The sequence below is a fragment of the Mustela putorius genome, unplaced genomic scaffold (assembly GCF_011764305.1).
Source record: "Mustela putorius furo isolate JIRA1106 unplaced genomic scaffold, ASM1176430v1.1 tig00003846_pilon_pilon_pilon, whole genome shotgun sequence".
In the NCBI taxonomy this organism is placed as follows: Eukaryota; Metazoa; Chordata; class Mammalia; order Carnivora; family Mustelidae; genus Mustela; species Mustela putorius.
This window is the reverse complement of record NW_025421999.1, coordinates 3155817-3178341: the sequence shown is the minus strand read 5'-3', so window position 1 is coordinate 3178341 and position 22525 is coordinate 3155817. Positions and strand designations below refer to the sequence as shown.

At 38.0% G+C, this 22525-nt stretch overlaps 1 protein-coding gene across 1 annotated transcript in view; it reads left to right on the top strand.

Annotated features, from left to right (window-relative positions):
* Positions 1–22525, top strand: part of LRRC69 (leucine rich repeat containing 69) — a 97259-nt gene that overhangs the window by 38866 nt on the left and 35868 nt on the right. Inside the window, exons 2-5 of the mRNA XM_004768593.3 lie at positions 377–503; positions 3992–4064; positions 10916–11111; positions 14046–14117. Coding sequence (XP_004768650.1) covers positions 377–503; positions 3992–4064; positions 10916–11111; positions 14046–14117 — 468 coding nt within the window. The remainder of the gene's footprint in view (positions 1–376; positions 504–3991; positions 4065–10915; positions 11112–14045; positions 14118–22525) is intronic.

Below are 22525 nucleotides of genomic sequence, written 5' to 3'. Positions count from 1 at the left end.
ATTTGTTGGCATATAATTTTTCTGTGGTCTTGGTTGTGATCTCCCTTCTCTCATTCATGATTTAATTTATTTGGGTCCTTTCTCTTTTCTTTTTGGTAAGTACTGGCTAGGGGTTTATCAATTTTATTAATTTTTTTCAAAGAACCAGCTCTTGTTTCATGATCTGTTCTACCGTTTTTGTTGTTGTTGTTTTTTCTGTATCATTGATTTCTACTCTAATCTTTATTATTTCTCTTCAGCTGCTGGCTTGAGGATTCACTTGTTCTTTTTTTAAATCCTCTAGGTGTAAAGTTATCAACAGAAGTTCTTAATTATTTCTCCATCTCATTTGAAGGTGAATAATGCATGAGTTCATTAAATTTCTATATGTTTACAGTTGACAGTACTAAATCTGGGAAATAACCTTTTGGAAGAAATTCCGGAAGAGGTGAAATACCTTACATCCCTGAAGAAGCTTCATTTATTTGGAAATAAGATTTGTAAATTTGCATCTGGAGCATATGGTAAGTTAGTCAAAGAAGAGCATCATTATGGAATCAAACCTAATCTTCTTACATTGGACAAGTAAAAAAGTAAAAGATATTTTACCTTTTGATCTTTTTTTGTTGCAGATATTTACTCACTATTCTTGAAATGAAGGAACTTGGGGGACATTTTTTTCAACTATTATATTATCTATTTCTCTAATGTGGACCTAAGAAAATAAGTTAGTATTAAATTTTTCTAAACCTAAAATCTAAAAAAGAAAACCTTCCCTTTTTAGAATCAGTGTACATTTTGACCCTTGAATCTAGAGGCCCTTTCTCTGTGCCTGCAAGGAAACTGGCTGAAAATCAAATAAAGAAAAACTCTTCTTGTTCTTTATACTTTTTATTGTCTCAATGTTAAGCTACAATATTTGATCAAGATGCTAAGTTTAAAATCAAAGGATAATTTGAAAGAAAATATATGAGATCCAATAATTGGCATTTTTCTTTTTTGGGGTTTCCTTTCAACTTAAAACTTCTCTATTCAAAGAACACTTTTCTTATTTAATATAGGGAGAGGGGCTTAAGGATAAAACACAAGACAAAGAGATCTGGATGATTTTTATAGCTTCATTGACCCATGTACAGTACTTTATCATTCTATGTCTTTGTCCTTATTAATAAAACTAAAGATATGTTTTGTGAACTTTTAAGACATGGGTGCTAGATATAATCACTGTCATCATCAAGCAACATTTATTGAGGCTATCACTGCATGGGGCGCTAAATTAGGGGAATATTTGGCAAATAGCACAAATAGACTTCGTTTGATCTCTTTACTTTAAAACCCTGAATCATGTATCTTGGGGAAATAGTTTTTCAAAATAAGAACTGTAGTAAACACTTACCGATGCTTATACATGTTATATATGCAAACCCACAGATTCAGAGTTCAATTACACTTTACGTGGGAAGAAAACAGTTTACATAAGGAAAAAATTAAGGGTGTGAAACAACCACAATTTTATAAACTATACTGTGGAGACAAACTTAAAACCCGACTTACATAAGTAATATTATGTAACCTAGTTAACGTTGATTTAGGTTTCCATAAAGAAAATTTTTTTCTTCTGTGCCCTTAAATAGGAGGTTTATAAGATATATGTAACCTGTGTACACTGCCCCTGGATGTCTGTAGTTGCTGTATTTCTTGGTTTTGGGCTGTTGAACTTTGAAAAGCCCATGTGAATGACAAAGAATATGTTTTAGAATATGTTTTATGTTGTGTCCTTATTATCCAAGAGCAGAAGTAGTTTAGTGTCAGGGAGTTGAACGCTATCTAGCCTGTACTACATGACCCAGTCACTCTGACCAGACCAGACTGGGCCGGGGCTAGACATGTGTCCCAAGATAGGCTGATATTAGTCTTTTTCTTGGGAATTATGGTAGAAATCTAAAACAGTGTAACTGGTCTGAGCTCATCATATGAACTAAGATAGTGGTTGCAACTGGTGTCCTGTGAGTTGAAACTGGTTCAACTGGTTTCTGAGCTGAAACTGGCTCACAAATAAGTTTGATGGCCTTTTAAAAAATTTGAGTTAGGGTACCTAAATTTGCAAATCAGAAGAGTTCATTAAAAACAACAACAATAACAAACAAAATGGATCTCCCACTCTTCTTTGTTTTAAGAAAGAAAGACTAGGCAACACTGGAATCACATTCCTACATGATAACAATGGCCAGGGGCTGGCAGCATGGCAGCTGTCCTGTTAGATAAGGCAGGTGCTCACCAATTCCGCACACTCCTGCCTGCTACACTCCCACCAGGGCCACTAGGATGTTCTGAGTTATCTTCTCAGTTCCTGTAGGCATTTCAGTTCGTCTACCCGGTCCATGAACATTTAAATGCAGCAATAGTAGGATGGCTATGAATGTATGGAAAATTAGAGAAAACCTACTCAAAAGAGAAAGCCTGGGGAGTGGGGGAAAGAAAGGAGTAGGAAGAGAAAGAGAGACAGAATATAAATATGAAGTTGAGAGAAGCTGTAATGAGAAATAAAACTCTGTGTTCTTCAGAGATGCCCTGAGAATGTGGGTGTCCTTGCATATCACACACAGCTTGTTTTAGTGGTTCAGTCCAAGAAACATGAGAAGCCCAGGAGACCCAGCATGAGCATTTCTTTAACTATGAAGAGCAATCGAAGGCCTATGTATATACATACACAGCCAATATGTATATATGAACCTATAATCATGTAGCATTACATATCGATTACACATATATATACACATATTTATGTTAATAAGATCCCCTTACCCCCATGAGCTAAGGGCCCAGTGTGTTGGGCGGCTGGCATAGTCATTGCCAAGCCTAACAGGGAGAAACCTGCCATGGAGGTGTACCTGGAGCTGCCTTGAGTCACCGATTTTGAGTTCAAAAGGTTGCTGGTGACGCCTTGGGAGATGGACCTCTAAGAGCAGATGGCGAGCCACACCATGACCTTTCCCCCTTGGCCGGCCTGCAGTAGAGCACCATCTCAGAATTACGTGCAGGAAAGGCTTTCCAGGTCACCCCGTGTGTGACACACACTGGTGCCAGTCCGACAAACGGGGAAGAAGGACAAGCACACAAGCCCCCAGTCCATCCGTCTGCTCTGCCTTGAGCTCTGCGTAGAGTCTGGTGGTCTAGGAGGACCTATTCCCGACGAAATGCGCCAAAGAGTGCCTCACCTCCTTTGCACCTCAGGTGAAGAAGATCCCCAAGTTCCCGTGCCAGGTGCTAGTACTTCTATTGGTCCTTCTTCAAGGTCACTCCAGCGCTGCATGGACACTTGTTCACACTTTGGGTCCCCTTTGTCCTCCTCCCAAGGGAGGTCCACCTGAGCGGCCACAAAGAGAATGCAGACATGGGCCACCTGCCCGAGGTGCCGAGGTGCTGTGCAGCAGTGGGGCGGCGGCAGGAGCACGGGGCGCGGAGCCCGTCACACAGGCACGCGCACGTGCTGAGAGAAGGTGGTATGCGTGCCTGCGTGAGAGTGCGTGCACGTGCCCGGCTCGCGCGCGGGAGGTCGGCCCACTCACACTGCCCAGCCGCGCGCCCGCTAAGGTGCTGGTGGCTGGTGCCTTTGACCGCTCTCGCTACGTGATTTTTCTGATGCATGGGTGAATGCCGCCAGTAAGGAGGGCCCTTTGGATTTCATTTATTCGCTCAACATTTATGGAACAGCCCTTTTCAGTTAAACTAAAACAAAATAACCCTGAGTTCAGGTGCCGCTTAGTTTCTGGTTCCAGTGTGTGGTGAGCCTGGCTGTGCTCTGCTCTTGGGCGCTGTGATTTAGCTTTTTAATTTGGTGACGAATTCCCTCTATTTTGTTTAAGCTAGTTTAAGAGGGTATCTGTCACCAGCGACCCCACGAGCCTTGGCCAAGGCAAGAAACCAGAAGGAAAAACAACGGTATATAGAAAAGTGGCTATAAGTTATTCTCTAAGAGATAGCTAACGTGACTAAAATTATTTCCCAACAGATGGCTTACAAAATTTGATTCTGCTTAATCTGAACAACAATCAGCTCACATGGATTCCTCGAGAAGTCAGCAGGTAATTTTGTTTATAGCTAGACTTCCAGCCCCACCCTGGTCCTCTGAACCTCAACCTCCTTGTCTGGCCTAGCTCTCTGTGGGGTTTGTACCTGGCAAAGAGGCATCTGAAGGACTGAGGCAAGTCGCTATTTTTAAGCAAATGATTCTTTAAACACTTGAGGGCAATGAAAAATAGCATGACTTGGCGGTCTAAGTGTGAAAGTGGGGGTTTGAAACCTAAAAGTTCTAAAGTTGATTGCATTATTGGTTTCCTAACTCTGGGGTTCTTGCAGTTTGCTCTGATATAGAATTGGGAACATTAAATTTTATTTCGTGAAGTACTGGAAACCATTTTCAGCTTAATGGAAGAAGTCAGGTAAAAGCAAAGTCTTGAAAATCGAGATAGCATTTTCATTAACCACCCCCCCACACACACATTTTCTTATTAACAACAACAACAAAATGCTACACACCTTATCCTGCACATCTGCACAGATGGGCTGCGGTTACAGTGGCTTTCTGGAGCCAGCTGAGGGCCTCGTCCTTCTGCAGGCAAAACACTCTCTTGGGTTTTTCCCCTGACAGATGGAGAGAAAACCCTACTTGGGTTTACTTGACTTTGGAGACTCTCTTTATTGCCTGTTGAATGGAAACAGATGTTTTACAACATAAGAGCATCCAGATTTTTAAAGGATACAAAACTATGAACAGTCCTTAACAAAGGGATTTGTGCAGCACCTAAAGTCTATTCCAATTCACTTGTCTATACTTCTAGCCAATATGTTTTGCTTCCCAGGGAGATTTTCACAGAGAAAGTAATGTTTTAAGTCAGAATAACTAGGAAAAATTTTAAGTGATCTAATTTCTGAAGAAGAAGACTATTTATAACAGTGAAGATGCCAGTAGGTGTTTGCTTGCTCTTTCATTTATTCAGCTTCTCAATGGAATTTGCGTATCAGTGATATAATGAAGAAAAGGGAAGATCTGGCAAACGGGGCCATATCTTTGTGCCGCTGGCCTTATGAGTTTGGGCAAGTAATTTAACTGCTCCTTAGCTTGCTTATGTCCAAAGGAAGAAGTTTGAGTAGATGAACTTTAAAACCTTTACAGTTATAACACTATGATTTCATAATCTATTAAGCTTCGATCTGTTTGGAGTATTAAGTATAATAGTCAAAGAACTGCATAAATCTATAGTGACATTTTAGAAGATGAAAGCTTTTGCTGAAAAATGTAGGATTGCAAAATAGTTAAGTCTACACTATTTTATAGATAATTCTGGATTGTCTGTATTCAGACTGTGTCCTATATGTAGGCTAATTGGTCACCTCCTCAAGCAAGATTCCATTTTCTGACTTTGGGAAAGTTTCTTCACCTTCCCATACCTTAGTGTCTTCAGCTGCAGCATTAGGACAATAATAGTGCCTATTCATAGGGTTGTTTTGACAGTTAAATATGCAAATTTGTCAAAAATATTTAAGATTGAGCCTGGGACATAGTAAGTGCTCAGTGGATGTTAGCTTTTCTTATTATGGGTTCTTACTTTTATTCTTCTTTTTGTTCCTCCCATTCATTCCTTTTTAGAGAGGAAAGAAGGACTTACTGGTGAATTTGGGAAAACCATTTAGTGTACATGGCTCAGTGTCCTCCTTTTAGTCTGTCATCAAGTAAGCAGTTTCCTTAGCAGGAAAGGCCATGACCGGGTGGGTATGTTTATTCAGGGGAGGACTGAGAGATGGGGAGACTGTTCATGTCAGCTCTATGCTGATGTGTGAATCCCTTCTTTTAAAATCCCATGTCTTGGGCGCCTGGGTGGCTCAGTGGGTTAAGCCACTGCCTTCGGCTCAGGTCATGATCTCAGAGTCCTGGGATCGAGTCCCGCATCGGGCTCTCTGCTCAGCAGGGAGCCTGCTTCCCCCTCTCTCTCTGCCTGCCTCTCCATCTACTTGTGATTTCTCTCTGTCAAATAAATAAATAAAATCTTTAAAAAAAATAAAAAAATAAAAAAAAAAAAAAAAATAAAATCCCATGTCTTATTTCTCTATTTGTTTAGAACCTGGGAGGGGGAGTGATCTGTTTGTTGGCTAAGCTACAAAGTGTTGGTTAATGGACTTGGAGTCAAACCTGGACAGGTCAGAGTTTTGCCCCTAAACAACCCTGTCTGCGGCAGGGCAGCGCAGCCACAGAAGGAAAAGGAGAAGGTGGGCATCTTGGCAACAGAATCTCTCTGAAAGAAAGGGAAAAAAGAATGGACAAAGCCAGTGGACTCAGTTTTTTCTTCAAATTCACCACTCAGTGCAGTTTCTCTTCAGCCTACTGGAGAGGAAGGGGGCAGGGAGAAGCTGCAAGTGTGCCTCTTACAGTTTTCTTTTGGAGGAATGGAAGTTCTCCCTGCTCCTGGAGATGAAAACAATGACACATACTATTTTTTTCCTCTGCTCTTTGCTCAGCCAATGAATGATGGCTTTTTACAGTAGCCTCTGAGCTCAACTTCATGCCTTGGAGTACTGACAAAATGAAAAACCAACTGCCATGGTAGTAATTCTGAGTAGAATCAATTAGAGTTGTGATTATAACAGTGATTAGTGAAGAAAATTCCTTGTACCACAGGAATTTCTCCACAGGACCTACTCCACACATTTTTGCTTTCTTTTAACACTGGGTCATCCAGTTTTGACTGTATATCTTCTCACAAATGACTTTGCTCTGTATTTTACCAAGAAATTTGGCTCCCTCTTTATCTTGCCTTTCCAGCCTCTTTATCTGGCCTTAAGCAGACCTTAAGACAAAATCTACCTCTTGCCTTTTAACTCTGGCTCCCTCATTCTCTTCTTTATAGTCAAACTTCTCTCAATCTATTGCTTTTGTTTTCTCCCTTAAAATTCTCTTTTTTCTCTTCATTCTACTTAATATTATTTTTAAAGACCATTAGTGTCCTTTGGGCAATCAAATCTAGTGGTATTTTCTTGCTGCTGAATACAAATTCCACAAAAATCACAAGTGTTCCCATTCAATAAATTTTGACCAATGTACACACACCAATAAGGTCTTGAACGTTTCCTTCAACCCACAAATTTCCTCATCCACACTTCCTGAATTCTTACCTCTCATAAGCAACTATTGTGATTTCTACCTCTACACATTAGTTTTACTTGTTCTAGAACTAAATAAATTGAATCATACAGTTTGTATTCTTTTGTGTCTGTCTTTTGCTAAGCATAATTTTTTTTTTTGAGAGTCACCTTATTGTTGACTTTGTTGGGGATTTGTTGTTTTTTGTTTATACCCAGTAGCATTTCATTGCGTAAATTATGCCACAAGTTATTTTTGCCTGTTTCAGTACATTTGTATTATTTCCCATTTGGGGCTATTATGAATTAAGATATTATAACTATTCTTGTGGAAGTCTTTTGGTGGACATATGTTTAATTTATTTTTCATTTCAATTCCGAGGAGTAGAGTTGTAGAGTCATGAAGTAGGAGTATTAGTGTATATGTCAATTTATTAAGAGCTGCCTGTAGTTTTGCAAAGTGATTGTGCCATTTTACATTCTGGCAGATTTTAAAATGTTTACCATCATAGTTGGTATGGAGTCATGTCTCATGGTAGTTTTAATTTGCATTTCTCTAGTGTCTAATGACAGTTGAGCACCTTTTCATGTTCTTGTTCCCCATTTTTATATCTTCTTTTGTGAAGTGTTTGTATCAGGTATTTTTCCCATTGGAATAAATTTGCAGTTTATTTCTTTCTTAACATTGAGTTGTAAGAGTTCCTTATGCATTCTGGATACAAGTGCTTTGACAAGTGCGTGTATTGCAGATATCTCTTCTGGTATGTGGCTTGCTTTTTATTTTCTTTGCAGTACCTTTAGATGAAAGTTAGTTTTTAACTTTGATGAAGGCCAATTTATAAATACTTTTATTTTAAGATAAGTGCTTTCTGTGGACTTCATAAGGAAATATTTGCTTATCTCACTTATCAAGATATGATCCTATATTTTCTTCTACAATGTTTATAGTTTTAGTTTTTGAATTTAGGTCTATAATTCATCTCAAATTAATGCTTGTGCGAAATGTTGGGTAATAGTCAAAGTTCTTTTTTCCCCCCACATTATCCTATATTTTCTTCTATAAACTATAGTTTTAGTTTTTATGTATAGGTCTATGAGTCACCACAAATTAATATCTGTGTGTGATGTGGGTAATGGTTAAAGGTTTTTTTTCCCTCGAATGTTTATCCAGTTATTCTAGCACCAATTGTTGAAAGACTGTTTTTTTTTTTTAATTATATTGCTTTGACATCCCCAAAGTCAAAATACCATTCATGTGTCTCTTTGACTATCCCTTCTATTGCATCAATCTATTTTTCTATAATTTCTCTAAATACTATTTTAATTATTGTAGCTGTATTGTAGCTTTGAAATCAGTTAATGTGAGTCCTTTGACTTTGTGTTTTTTATAATAGTTTTGGCCTGGGTACTTTGACTATCCATGTAAATTTTAAAATTGATTTGTCAGTTTTTACACAAAGAAACTGTTAAGATTTTTATTTGGGAGAGAGCCTAAGTGATGCAGTCAGTTGAGCATCCAACTCCTGGTTTCAGCTCAGGTCGTAATCTCAGGGTCGTGTTATTGAGCCCCGCGTGAGGCTCCGTGCTTAACACAGATTGTGCTTCAGGCTCCCTCTCCCTCTCCCCTCTGTGCACACTCTCTAAAATAAATAAATCAGTCTTTAAAAACAGTTTTTATTTGGGCTAAGTTGAACTGTAGATCACTTTGGGGAGAACTGGCATCTTAGTAATATTGTTTCTTTTTATATGTGGGCAAGATGTATCCCTACTTTTATTTCAAGATCTTTTAAATTTTATTAATCATAATTGATAGTTTTCAGTATAGATGTCTCTCACATCCTTTGTTAAATGTTTTTCTATTTTATGGTTGTTTTTTAAAAAAATGTTGCTGTAAATGGAGTTTTTAGAACTTTCATTTCCAATTTTTGTGGCTACAATATAGAAGTACAATAGATTTTTTAAAATAATGACTTTATAGTATATGATCCTGCTTCTGGTTCTAGTAGTTTTGTTAGCTTGTAATACCTCTCTTTAATATTTAAAGTGTCAGGGGGCGCCTGGGTGGCTCAGTGGGTTAAAGCCTCTGCTTTCAGCTCAGGTCATGATCCCAGGGTCCTGAATAGAGCCCCGCATTGGGCTTTCTGCTCAGCAGAGAAGCTCTGCTTCCTCCTCTCTCTCTCTCTGCCTGCCTCTCTGCCTACTTGTGATCTCTGTCAAATAAATAAATAAAATCTTTAAAAAAAAAAAAACATATAAAGTGTCACCCATCTCTTTAATTTTGAAATACTCTTCCCTGTACCTTTAAAGATTCTTTGTCAACCTGGTTCATCTCCTGTTTCTCTACTCATGCCTTCTCTAGGTGCCTTTTTGTTTTGTTTTTGTTTCTGTTATTTGTCAGATGTTCACATTCTTCAAGAATCTTTACCACTTGCTGCTTCTCTCTCTTCTCCTGCCCTTTTTGTTGTTCTTCCTCTCATCTCATCTATTCACATGGCTTTCCTTGTCAGGTTTGTAGTCTTCCCCAGACCCCTTCACCAGGCCTGACCACTTCCCTTCCGCCAGGCCCCCTTTTTTAATGGTCTAAAACGTATCACCTCATTCTGTTATTACTTTGATCTCAGCACATTGGGATTATCATATATTTTCATTCTTTGCTTTGTAAACAGACACATCTGCATTTGAGTCTTGGCACTGTTATCTACTAGATGGGTGATTTGGGTAGGTTGTTTACTGCCTCTGATGCTTTATTTTCCTCATTTCTAAATTAAGGGTAATAGCTCCAGCCTTTGGGTTATGGTGATGATGTAGTTTAATGCACAGGTACATATTTGATGCTGAACATTGCTAATTTCTTTCATTTCTTTATTCAAAATATTAATATTTTCTCACCTTCTATTGCCCCCTTTGTTGGCCTGATTTTACATGTTCTGTTATTCAAAGCCAAGTTCAAATGTTTATTCTCCCCAAATGCTTATGATATGCCTCCCTAGCATACCTGCAACTGGAAACTCGAATTTCTTGAATCCCTTTCTCCCTGTCTGATGGCATTTCCTAACTTCATTTTATGGCTCTAATATCTCCTTCTAGACCATGATATCCATAATGGCAGAATTTGTGGCTGATTCATCTTTGTATCTTCTGCAGCAACTAAGTAGTTCTCACATCTATTTGGTGCAGGATATTTATATCTATACCTCTATCCATTTATATCCATGTATACATGTATGTGTATATTTGTGCATATCTGTGTCTTCCTTTGTCCTCTGGCTTCTTCTTTAATATAGCCAATATATACAAACAAAAAATGAAAATAGAGTTTTCTCTCTCTTAAATCAATGTTTTGATTACATAACATTCTTTTAACATAAGCTATCTGATTATAAAATATCTTTAAAAGTTAAATTATAGTAAAGATTTTTTTAAAACTTTTTTAGAAAGAGGATGCATTTTTTTTTTAAGATTTAATTTATTTATTTAACAGACAGATCACAAGTAGGCAAAGAGGCAGGCAGAGAGAGGAGGAAGCAGGCTCCCTGCTGAGCAGAGAGCCTGATGCGGCGCTTGATCCCAGGACCCTGAGATCATGACCTGAGATGAAGGCAGAGGCCTTAACACACTGAGCGACCCAGGTGCCCCTATAGTAAAGATTTTTTATGCTCATAGTATTTGTAGTAGTTGTGAACCCATGATGAAAGTGAGGCTCAGATGAGCTACAAAAAAAATGAATTGACACATGCTTCTGATAAGTAAAAGGGCTTTCTTATTCTCATGAATTTCTTTCACATACTTTATTTTTTAGATTAAAAAGCCTTATATATTTGAGTATGAATCATAACCAGCTAGCCAGCATTCCTAAAGAACTTTGTTTTCTTAAGAATCTTTCTGAACTTCAACTTAACTACAATCAGCTCATTTACATACCTGAAGAGATTAAGTTCTTGAAGAAGCTCCAGAAGCTTCTTCTGGTGGGAAACAACATTGAAGTTTTGCCAGAGGTAAGCTAAACATGGATCCAAATTTTCTCGGGGAAGAGCTCATTGTGACACAGTGGAGAGTGGTTATGGAATAGATTTGGACATCTGAGTACAAGCCATTATTTGCTTTCCCTCTGATTAGGCATAGTCCATTCCCAAAGCCCTATGACGAAAGAGGGTTATCACTTGGATATTCTACGTAGCTGGGGAGGCCAAATTTAGTAAATGAGGGTACAGGATGCTCATTTAAACTTGAATCTCAGATAAGGAACGAATAATTTTTTAGTACATATATGTTCCAAATATAACATGGGACATACTTCTACTAAAAAAAAAATTGTTGTCTGAAATGTAAATTTAAGCAAACCTCCTGTATTTTATCTGGAAGCCTTATGTATGGCATAAATGTTAAGTACATTTTGGTTTTGGAATATGTGCTATATACTTCCATTTTTCCTACAAATCTCTTCTCCATCTTTTCCCAACATGTTTTGTGCTTGGAAAACTGACCTGCATGGGCATCAGTAAGCTGCTTTGTCCTCTGGCTTCCTCTTGGATATGGCCAGTGAGAGCCACTAGTAGGAGTTGAAAGGGCAGGAGGAGAATGAGTACCAGATGGTATACCCATGGTACCCTTCCTGATAGAATGTTGTAAGTTGTTTGCACACTTCTCTAGTAGACCGTAATGAATATTAGGTGATCCTCATATGGACAATTACTACTTTCCCTTGGCTTTTTAGGCCCATAGCTGAAAAGAACTCCTTGCTGTTGCCAGCTTTTGGGAACTTTGTGGGAACCTTGCCAAACGTTTATAAATTATGGCTTTATTAAACTCTCCTCAAATTTCCCAGTTTAAGAGTACAGTTTCCTGCTAGGAATTTGTCACTGAGTTTACCTTCCTTCCCTGTGCAAATTAAAGTTAATTTGATAGGAGGGGATGCATGTCATGCAGTAAGTTGAGGAATACAAAAAGTAGATCAATTCCTGCTGTTTTATTTTTCTCTCAAGAGGATATTCTATTTAAAAATTCTGGGTGCCTAAGTGGCTCAGTTGGTTAAGCATCTGGCTTCAGCTCAGTTCATGATCCCAGGGTCCTGGGATTGAGTCCCACAACAGGCTCCCAGCTCATTGGGAAGTCTGCTTATTCCTCTGCCGCCTCCTCTCTTTCTGTCTCTCATGAATAAATAAAGAAAATCTTAAAAAATAAAATAAAAATAAATAAATAAAAATTCTGTGCAAACTGTAATCTGATATGTGAAAAAGTATATTTCAAAAATTTTATTCTTCAATTCCTTAAAAAAATCCCAATTTCTGCAGATGAGTAAGAACAGTTCTCAAAATTACAAACTAAATCTATTAAAAGTGTAATACCTTTATGTGAGGGAAAAACAGTAACAGTAGTACCACGATCATTGTCATGAAGCATTATATTATTTAGTATTCATAACAACTCTGGGATGTTGTTCTTTTTATTAAACCATTTTATTTCATTTTTAAAAAATGTTTTATTTACTTGCAAGAGAGGGAAAGCGAGTGAGAACACAAGGGTGGGGGAGGGATAGAGAGAGAGGGAGCAAAGCAGACTCCCTGCTGAGCAGGGAGCCTGATGTGGGGCTCAGACCCAGACCCTGAAATCATGACTTGAGACAGATGCTCAACCAACTGAGCCACCCAAGCACCCCTACCCATTTAAAATAAAGAACAGAGAGGTTATATGACTTGAATACAGTTTGCAAAGGTCAGAGAAGGGACTCAAATCCATGTCCATCTGACTTAAAAGTCTGTACTTAAACTCAATATTCTTACTACAATTTTTTTTTTAAATCCTGAGGAGTTTGGACTTTAAAAAATTTAAATGCTAGTAGGTCTTGTCCTGAAGTATTATGTAAAGAATGCCTATGATTATATGTCCTTGTACATTTAATATGATTCAGCCTATCATTGTTCTTTTTGGTCTACATTATAAATAGTAAGACATTATAGGAAGTACTCATTTCTTTTGCTAATGAACAAATTATGAATCATTTTCTGGTACATTATATTTTTAAAAATCTTAAAGTTTATTTCTATATTTTTAATTTTTAAAAAGATTTTGTTTATTTATTTAGAAGAGGGAGCATAAGCATGAGTTGGGGAGAGGCAGAGGGAGAGGGAGAGGGAGGAAAATCTCAGGCCGACTCCTCGCTGAACTCAGAACCTGATGCTGGGTTCCATGTGGGCCTTGATCCCAGGACCCTGAGATCATGACCTGAACTGAAATCAAGAGTTGGATGCTTAACTGACTGAGCCACCCAGGCATCCCTGGTACATTATGAATTACATGTATGTTTGCACACGGGTGTGAATGTATATGCCCATTCAGTCACATTGGGCATGTAGATAGAGACAGTAACAGATTTTATTTTTTTATAAGGAAAGGATTGTGTCAGCACAGTGCTAAGCAAAAGGTAGATGTAAAATAAATGCCTTTGGAATTGTTGATAGACCTTTTACACCTGTTTTCTGTTTTTTAAAACTGCTTTGTATTTTGATTTTGGTAATATCTACCAAGTTCTCACTATAAGGCCTTTCAGTAAGCACTTTCTGATTAGTAACTTATTTAATCCATTCAATAACCATATTAAAGTAAGGGCTTCCATTACCATTTTCATTTTACAAATGGGGAAACTGAAGTACGAAGAGATTAAGAAATTTGTCCATAGTTACATAGCATCAGAGGTCAGATTTGAACCCACAAACAGTCTAACTCTTGGCCACCATGTTGCCCTGGAGTAGTCCAAGGAATGGAGACCATACAGACACCCCTGGACCTATGGATCTGCTCCAGGAGGGGGTGCTGAAGAATTGATCAGGTAATTAGGAAAGAAGGTCAATCCCATCAAGTTTGAAGCTGGAAGAAATTTATGATTCTACATATTAGATTCTTAAAAATCTCTCTTTTGTTTTCTGACACAGGAACTTTGCGATCTTATAAACCTAAGAATCCTAGACATAGCTGGAAATTTTATTCAGACATTTCCTTCAGGAGTAAGTAGAGTCTACCTCTATTATAAGTGAAATATAACTTTGTTTATGCTACTGAAGTTAGAAAAATATTGTAAATGTTGTAAAACTTTGTAGTAATTGGAACTTTGGGTTATACAGATGACTCAAAGATTTGCTTTGTTCTCAAATTTCAAAACCTGTTCTCTCCCATTCCTTCCTATGTGTTCTCTGCCTGCTGAAATTGTTTGAACTAAGTGAACTCTGATTCCTATCATAAATATTTTAAATGTTTTTTATTTTATACTGCTTTGGTTACCTCAGACTTTTTGAAAATATAACTTTCCAGAGCATGCATTTTTATCCCTTGTAATTAATCCAAGGTGACACTTTTGTTAGTTGTTTTTGAGCCATGAACAATGAAAAATATACGTTTTCTCATTTGGAAGTGAATTTTGACTTTACTGTATTTCAAAAAACCGAGGAATAGTTGGTCTTGGTGATGTCTGACTTTTGGAAAAGAAATGGCCTTTTTTCTTATTGCATTTTTATACCCAAGCAAGCTTAGTTCCACATGCAGGGCAATAGTTAGAAGCTCATCAATCCAGAAGGTTTTCAATAAATATATATATTTTTTATTTGACAGAAAGAAAGAGATCTCCAATAGGCAGAGAGGCAGGCAGAGACAGAGGGAGAAGCAGGCTCCTTGCTGAGCAGAGAACCCGATGTGGTGCTCGATCCCGGGACCCTGGGATCATGACCTAAGCTGAAGGCAGAGGCTTAACCCACTGAGCCACCCAGGCACCCAGTAAATAATTTTTGATCTATTAAATACTTTAGCTGATTGATCAGCTCCAAGCTGAGATTTCAGTCCTTTTTACCCTTAAAGAAATTTACACTGAAAGCAACTCAAATATGAAAAATGAGTGTAAAGTCTGTTTTAGAAAAAAATGTGGTTTATTTGTTAAAATATGTGTAACATAAAATGTACCATTTACACACTTTTGTGTCCAGTTCTGTGGCACCAGATATAGATTCACAATGTTGCACAGCCATCATCAGCTGTTTCCAGAAGTGTTTCACCTTCTCCAACCAAAACTTTGTTCCCCTTAAACACTCTCTCCCCATTCCCCTCCCTTCACCCAGCCCCTCGCAGCCACTGTTCTTTCTGTCTCTATAAATTTGACATTTGGGAACCTTATTTAAGTACAATATACCTCATAGAAACATGCAATAACTTGTCCTTTTGTGACTGTATTTCTTGTTTGTTTGTTTGTTTTCCCCCACATATTACATTTTATTTTATTTTATTTTATTTATTTTATTAACATACAGGTCTGTGATTCATTAGTCTTATGCAATTCACAGCACTCATCAGCACATACCCTCCCCAGTATCCATCACCTAGCCACTCCATCCCGCCTATCCTGTTCCCCTTCAGCAACCCTCAGGTTGTTTCCTGAGATTAAGAGTCTCTTATGGTTTGTCTCCCTCTCTGGTTTCTTATTTCATTTTTCCCTCCCTTTTCCTATGATCCTCTCTCTTGTTTCTCAAATGCCTCATATCAGTGAGATCATATGTCAATTGTCTTTCTCTGATTGACTTATTTTGCTTAGCATAATACTCTCTAGTTCTATCCACATCGTTGCAATGGCAAGATTTCATTTTTGATGGCTGCATAATATTCCTGTGTGTGTGTGTGTGTGTGTGTGTGTGTGTGTGTTTCACATCTTCTTTGTCCATTTGTGACTGTGTTTCACTTAACATAATGTCTTCACAGTTCATCTATGTTGTAGGCTGGGTTAGAATTTCCTTTCTTCCTAAAGGCTGAATCATATTTCATTGTACATATCTGTCACACTCTGTTTTTCCACTCATTTGTCAGTGGACATTTGGGCTCCTTCCACCTTTTGGCTATATAGAATAATGCTGCTGTGTGGGGCGCTTGGGTGGCTCAGTGGGTTAAAGCCTCTTCCTTCGGCTCAGGTCATGATCCCAGGGTCCTGGGATCGAGCCCTGCATTGGGCTCTCTGCTCAGCAGGGAGCCTGCTTTCTCCTCTCTCTCTTCCTGCCTCTCTGCCTACTTGGGGTCTCTGTCTGTCAAATAAATAAATAAATTCTTTTAAAAAAAAGAATAATGCTGCTGTGAACATGAGTTGTACAAGTATCTGTTTAAGTTTCTGTTTTCATTTCTTTGGGGTATATACCTAAAAGTGGAATTGCTGAGTCATGTGGTAATTGCATGGTTACTTCTTCTGAAAAATTTTTATTTAAATTCCAGTTAATTACCATATAAGATAACATTAATCTCAGGTGTGCAAATAGAGTGATTCAGCATCTCCGTTCAACACCCAGTGCGCCTCACAACAAATGGACTCCTTAGAAACAGACCTGTACCCCTGGGGATAAAAATATATGTTTATAAAAAATAAAAAATTATATTAAAAAAAAAAGAAATCACCAAACTATCTTCTAAAAACACATAGTTTTGAATGTTTAGTGATTGCATGTTGTTAATATTGAATTTGTGAAGGCTGTCAAGTCTTACCATTGTGCAAGTCTTAGTTCACCTCTCTCTGTCCTGTGATGACTTCCAGGTTTTCCCAAACAGTCTTTTGGTGCTACCATTTCTGTGGTACTGTTTGATTTATTCCACGTAGTAGAATAATTCTTTTCAAGTCTGTCTTGCAGATAGACTGTAAGTTAAGTAAACTATTGAGTTTTTTAGTTCCCTCAAAAGAATCATTTTTAAATCTTTAAAAAATCTTTTAAGCAAAGATCTTTCTCCAGCTCCTCTTTCCCTCAAGAGCCCAGCTATTTTTCAAATTGTAGTCATTGGGAAGAAAGAGTTGACCTGACTAAAGTGAGAAAAAGTTTTAATGATGATTACCAGGGGCATCATGACATTTGCCTTTGATGTGAAGTGTATAACAGAAGATCTACAAAACATTTGCAGACCTAACAGAAAGCTTCATGTTTCTGTAACACTTGTGATCAGAATCCTCCATTAGTCTAACTGCCTGAACGGTCATAACTGTACTTTTCAGATTGAGAAATGGCACTAAAAGTTATATTTCTAGAGCATTATTTTGCAATTATTTAGTAATTAAATTGCAAAACAATGTTGCATGTTATTAAATATTCACAGCAATTAGATTTTGAATAGCTTATGGGAAAAGACCAAAATCTGGTATTATTATTCCTGTTTAGTACTGAGGCTCCAGAGAAGTAATTTACCTATGGCAGTGGCCCTTAGACTTGAGAGGGCATCAGAGTCCCTGGATGACTTATGAAAAGGCAGAGGGCTGGCCCACATCTGTACAGTTTCTGATTCAGTAGGTTGGGTTGCCCGAGAATTGGTGTTCCTGTGAAGTTCTCAGGTGATACTGATGCTGCAAGTCTGGGGACCACACCTGGAGCACCCCTGTCCGGAAGTATAGAGCAGTGGTAGTGTTTGGACTTGTGCTCAAGATTTTTGGCTGCAAGCCCAGGGCTCTTCACATATTAGAACTTTCCTCTGAGAAAAAAAGAAATACTGAGGAACAAATTTTTTGTGTCACGAACGACGGTCGGGGCAGTCTCTGTTGTGCTACACAAATAAATGAGGCCGTTCTTTCATCTCACAGGGAGTTTGGGTTCCGAGAGTTTCCCTGTATCCTCAACTAAAATGATACTCAAGGGGCATTCCTTGAACAATACAGTGCTTACTTACTCTGGAAGATACTTTACACAGAAACTAAGATTTTGGTATGTGAACACAAGAAATGCCTATTAAGTTGGAAGCTGAGTTTTATATGTTACTCTTTTTCAGCCACTCTGTGGATGCACTTGGTGCATGTATACCATTGACACATCTTCCTCAACATTGATCTATCAGCCAATCTAAACATTGAAGAGATTTTTAGCATGTAGTTTTAAACACTGAGTTTTATTTTGGAGAAAGTTTGGTCAAATCCATCATCATACAATGTGTAGTAGTCTCTAACTTTTGTCTTTATAAAGTTTTCCATTTACATCAGGTGGTTGTATTTGGAAGTGAGGCTCAGGTCTTGTAAAATAGTTATAAGGACATGTAATATGATAACTTACAATATGATAACTCATGGGAAAGTCTTTGCTTTTCTAGGCATTGAGGAAATAGGCTTTAAAAGATGTAAAGCATAGCCAATGCTTCATTTTCCAAAGTTGCTGTTTGCTTTCAGTTTCAAATTCATGGTATTAACATTCATGTGAAGCCGTGGCCTCCATAAACAGGTTCTGTGTTGGAGTTAAGAATCTTGAGTATTTGTGTATCCCTGAGGTCTGTAGGCATATAGTGTTTTTATAAGAAGAAAACATACAAGGAGAAAAAGCCTCATGCAGTGGTGTTGTCATGAGAAAAATATGCTTGGACTATTTATGGGAGGGATAATAGCTATAGCACCTATTCCATTTTATCAGTGCCCCCCTTTTTTCCTTCAAGAATTCTTCAGAGTCATCATAAATCAGATTTGAGAACAGGGCAAACACTTTTCTCTTTCACAGTATGAGAAACATAGGAGAAAAAAAATGTAAGTAACTTTCCCAGAAACACAAATCATTTGAGTGGCAAAGAGACTATTTGAATCCACTATTCCCAAACAAAAATTAAATATGCCTAAGTTAGCAATTTACCAGTTGTGTGACCTTGAGCACATAACTCAAGCACTTTGTGTTTTCTTTTTTCCCCTATGGAAATTGGGGACATTAATAACACTTCTATCATAACATTGTTGGGAAAGGGTTAGTCACAACAGTTTGTGTTCAGCGAATACAGAATAAATAGATGATTAAATGAGATAATATATATAAAGCTTTTACTTGTGGTTGGCCCATGGTAGATGGTAAATATTATTTTCTTTTTATTTCAAAGCTTGTTCTGAGCTACTTGCCACTGAATCCATCCCAAATACAGGGACACTTCCACATGCTTTTAAAGCCATAAGAGCACCTGAATGATTTTAACTTGCCAATAGCAGAATAACCACCGATTTGTATGTGCAGAGGTATGCCAGATGGGTACAGTCTTATTAGCACCTTACTCTGCTTTCTGTTCTCCATGTGTTTTTTGCTTCAATAGCTGTTCCAAGTTATTTTTCTCTGCAGACCCATTTACAGTCTCCTGGCCTACTTTGGTTGAACAATAAGACAAAAACCCAGTTTCCCTGAAGGGGAAACTTTCCTTGGATTGTCGCCAGGGATTCTGTTTATTTCTGTCTCCTTTCATCCTCTTTTCTCACTTGCTTTCTGATTGTCACACCAGATTCCTCTGAAAATAGGACTCCTCATTACTGAACTCCCTTTTTCTTAGACCCTTTACTCAAATTGTTGCCAGCTACTTGTCCTAATGTCCTTTCTTCTCTCAAATACTTAGAGTTTAAAAAAGTTTCTCTATTTGTAGCTGATGCTGATTGATTTTGATCCATGCCAGTCTAAGCTCATCTTGTTATGGTGTCCTTGATTCTAGACACTTGCCTTCATCTAGCATGGCACAGACCCTGGCTTAGTGTCACTTCAGCCTCCTATTTGTCTAATCCATAAAGCCTAAATATTCCACAAATTATGCCAGGGTCTTCTGTTTTACTTTTGTGTGCTTAATTCAAAGTCAAGTGAAGAAAGGCATTATATTTTTGAATAACTCTTATTGACAGATGAGGTCACCTGCTTTCAACAGAATGATTTCTATGTATGAGCAGATGCATACAAACATGTGCTAGTGCACATCTAGGGAGGGCAGTTAGCTTTTGGTGGAGAGAAATAGTTCTATGGAACTGACCAAACACATGGAGAATGGTTATATAAAATTTCAAAATGTCCACAATCAAAAATGTGCTTGAGTGGTCAAAAGCTCAGTGCAATCGTGGGAAAGGAACTGCCTGGGAAAAATGAAATTGTGATGTTTGTCTTGTATCAAAATTTCTGTCCAAACTTTTGAAACTCTGTTGCAAGATGTTTAGAAAGCAGCCTAAAAGTTTAAAACTGATGTGCAGGGAAGTGTCCATGAAGCTGTGTTCAAGGACATCTGCAAAGGTCTCCACCATCTAGTGTTTCAGTTCGAGGTATCCACTTTGCTCAGTAGTCCATGAGAAAGTCCATTTGTCTGCCGCATTCCCTTCACTTTTCTGCCTCTGGAACAGCAACTTTAGAGATGGACTTTGTTCTTGTTCTCCTGCCTATAGTTTATTTTCTGTCTCTGTTGAATATTAAGGAAAACTGTACCCTATCCCTGAAGCTCATTAAATCCTCTCTAAAATTTGACCTTAATTTGAAAATAGTATATTTTCTTTGGTTGTCGGTGCTGCCTTCAGTGGCTGAGTTTATTAGGAGATATACATTTAAAACAACATTCAGTGACCTTTAAAAAAATGGGATATAAGCCAATGCTTGCCTAATGAAAACCCCTTGTGGCCTCTGTGGTTTTATGTAAGTGATGTAAGCTTAGCTAATAGAGAATTAGTGAGTTCCAAAACTTGACTAAATGCCTTGCCTGTCACTAGTTTTACGAGAATGAGATCATGTTTTCTGCTGTTTCTTATATGGAGGGAGGCAAGGAGGAGAGTGTCGAATTATATGTGATTGCGTCTTTCACCCTTCAAATTCTAAAATTTCATGAGAAAGACTTTTTGAAATGAAAAGCATAGAGAAAATTCATAAAATATTACCCTGGATGCAGTGAGGGTTTTGTTAAAATTCTGGCTCAAAAATTGAGGGCTTCATTAAGTTGCAGGTAAAACTGATATTCCCTGCTTAGCTAAAGTAAATACTCCAAGTTCTGCCTTTTTACTTCTCTGTGTGCTCTTATCAGCTTTAGAGATGAACTGGTCCTGGATGACCGACTCTAAGTGCTCCGGAGTACCCCATTCTACATGGTATGGGGGGTGGTGAACAGTGTTTAACTCTTACTCATTACTCTTGGAAGTTTCTTGTTCGAGACAAATGGCTCAGAGTGATTGAGGTGACAAAGGGAATGCTTTTTATCTTCAAAACGTAGATTCCAAAATTTAAGTAACACTCACCTCACTTGTTGAGAGAAAGGAAGCATAGGGTTATTTGCTCTTGGAGTCAGAGTCAGGGCTGCTGGCTTTTTTCTGCCATGTGATAGAAGCTGAGTTTAAATGATTTCTGAAAGAGGGCCAGTGTTTTTCAAGGGGTAAACCTAATAAAAAATGAGAAAAAATTTAAAAAGGGACTTGGGCTGAAATTCAGTAATGCAGGTCTTAGGCAGCCTCTTTATGCATTGATTTTGATTTAGATGGTGAGTTTTTTCTGCCCCACACAGCCACCCTGAAATGTGAACTCTGTGAAAGCAGGGATTTCTGTCTTTTTTTCACTGATGTATTCCCAACTCCTAGAATGGTGCATCCTGCAAACTAGACACCCAATAAATACTTGATAGGTGGACCGGTGGGTGGATGGACGCATTGGCTGGATATGGACTTGACCAAACAACCAAACATAATGGCATTGTCTTGCTGGAAAAATCAGAACTGATTGGTGAGAATGAGTAAGAAAAAAGTTGGTCTAAGGCGGTAAATTTCAACCAGAGAAGATTTTGCCCTTCAGCGACATTTGGGAGTATCTGGAGACATTTTTGGTCGTCACAACTGAGGAGATGCGGTGGTACTGTCAGCATCTAGTGGGGAGGTAGAGGTCCTGCTAAATGTTCTATCCTGTGAGGGACAGTCCCCTGTAACAAAGTATTATCTGGTCTAAAATGTCAGTGTTTTGGTTTGGAAATCCTGGTTTTAAGGATTTCCTATTTATTCCTCTATGTTTTTCAGATTGTAATCCCTATGAAATAGGGATCCTTATCAAATAGATTTGAGAGTACCTAAGAATCGGCAGTGGTGCTTGTTAAGATTTTGATGTCTTGGCTCCATGCTTATGTATTCTGAATTATGGCAAATAATGCTTTTTGCTTTAAAGTTGAATTGTTTTATATTAATGTGGCTTTATCAGCTACATATATTTGGATTCATGTTTGCAGGATACATCTATTTTAATTCTTGCTTTCAGCCTTTCTATAGCCTTAGGTTTTGGGTATATATTTCTTATAAATAGCATATGACTCTTCATTTTAAGAAGTCCAGTGTGATAACTTTTGTCTTTATATTGCAGCTTTTAGTTCATCTAAATTTAATGTAGTTACTGATTTATTTCAGACTAGCTCAGTATCTTCTTGTATATTTGTAATTTGTTCTGCTAACTCTGTGTTCCCTTTCTCTTTTCTCTTCTTTGATATGATTAGAGATTTTTGTGATTCCATTTAAAAAAATCTTTGTAAGGCATTTTAAAAAAAGATTTTACTTATTTATTTGACAGACAGAGATCACAAGCAGGCGAAGAGAGAGGAAGGGAAGCAGGCTCCCCGCTGAGCAGAAAGCAGGACCCTGGGATCATGACCCCAGCTGAAGGCAGAGGCTTTAATCCACTGA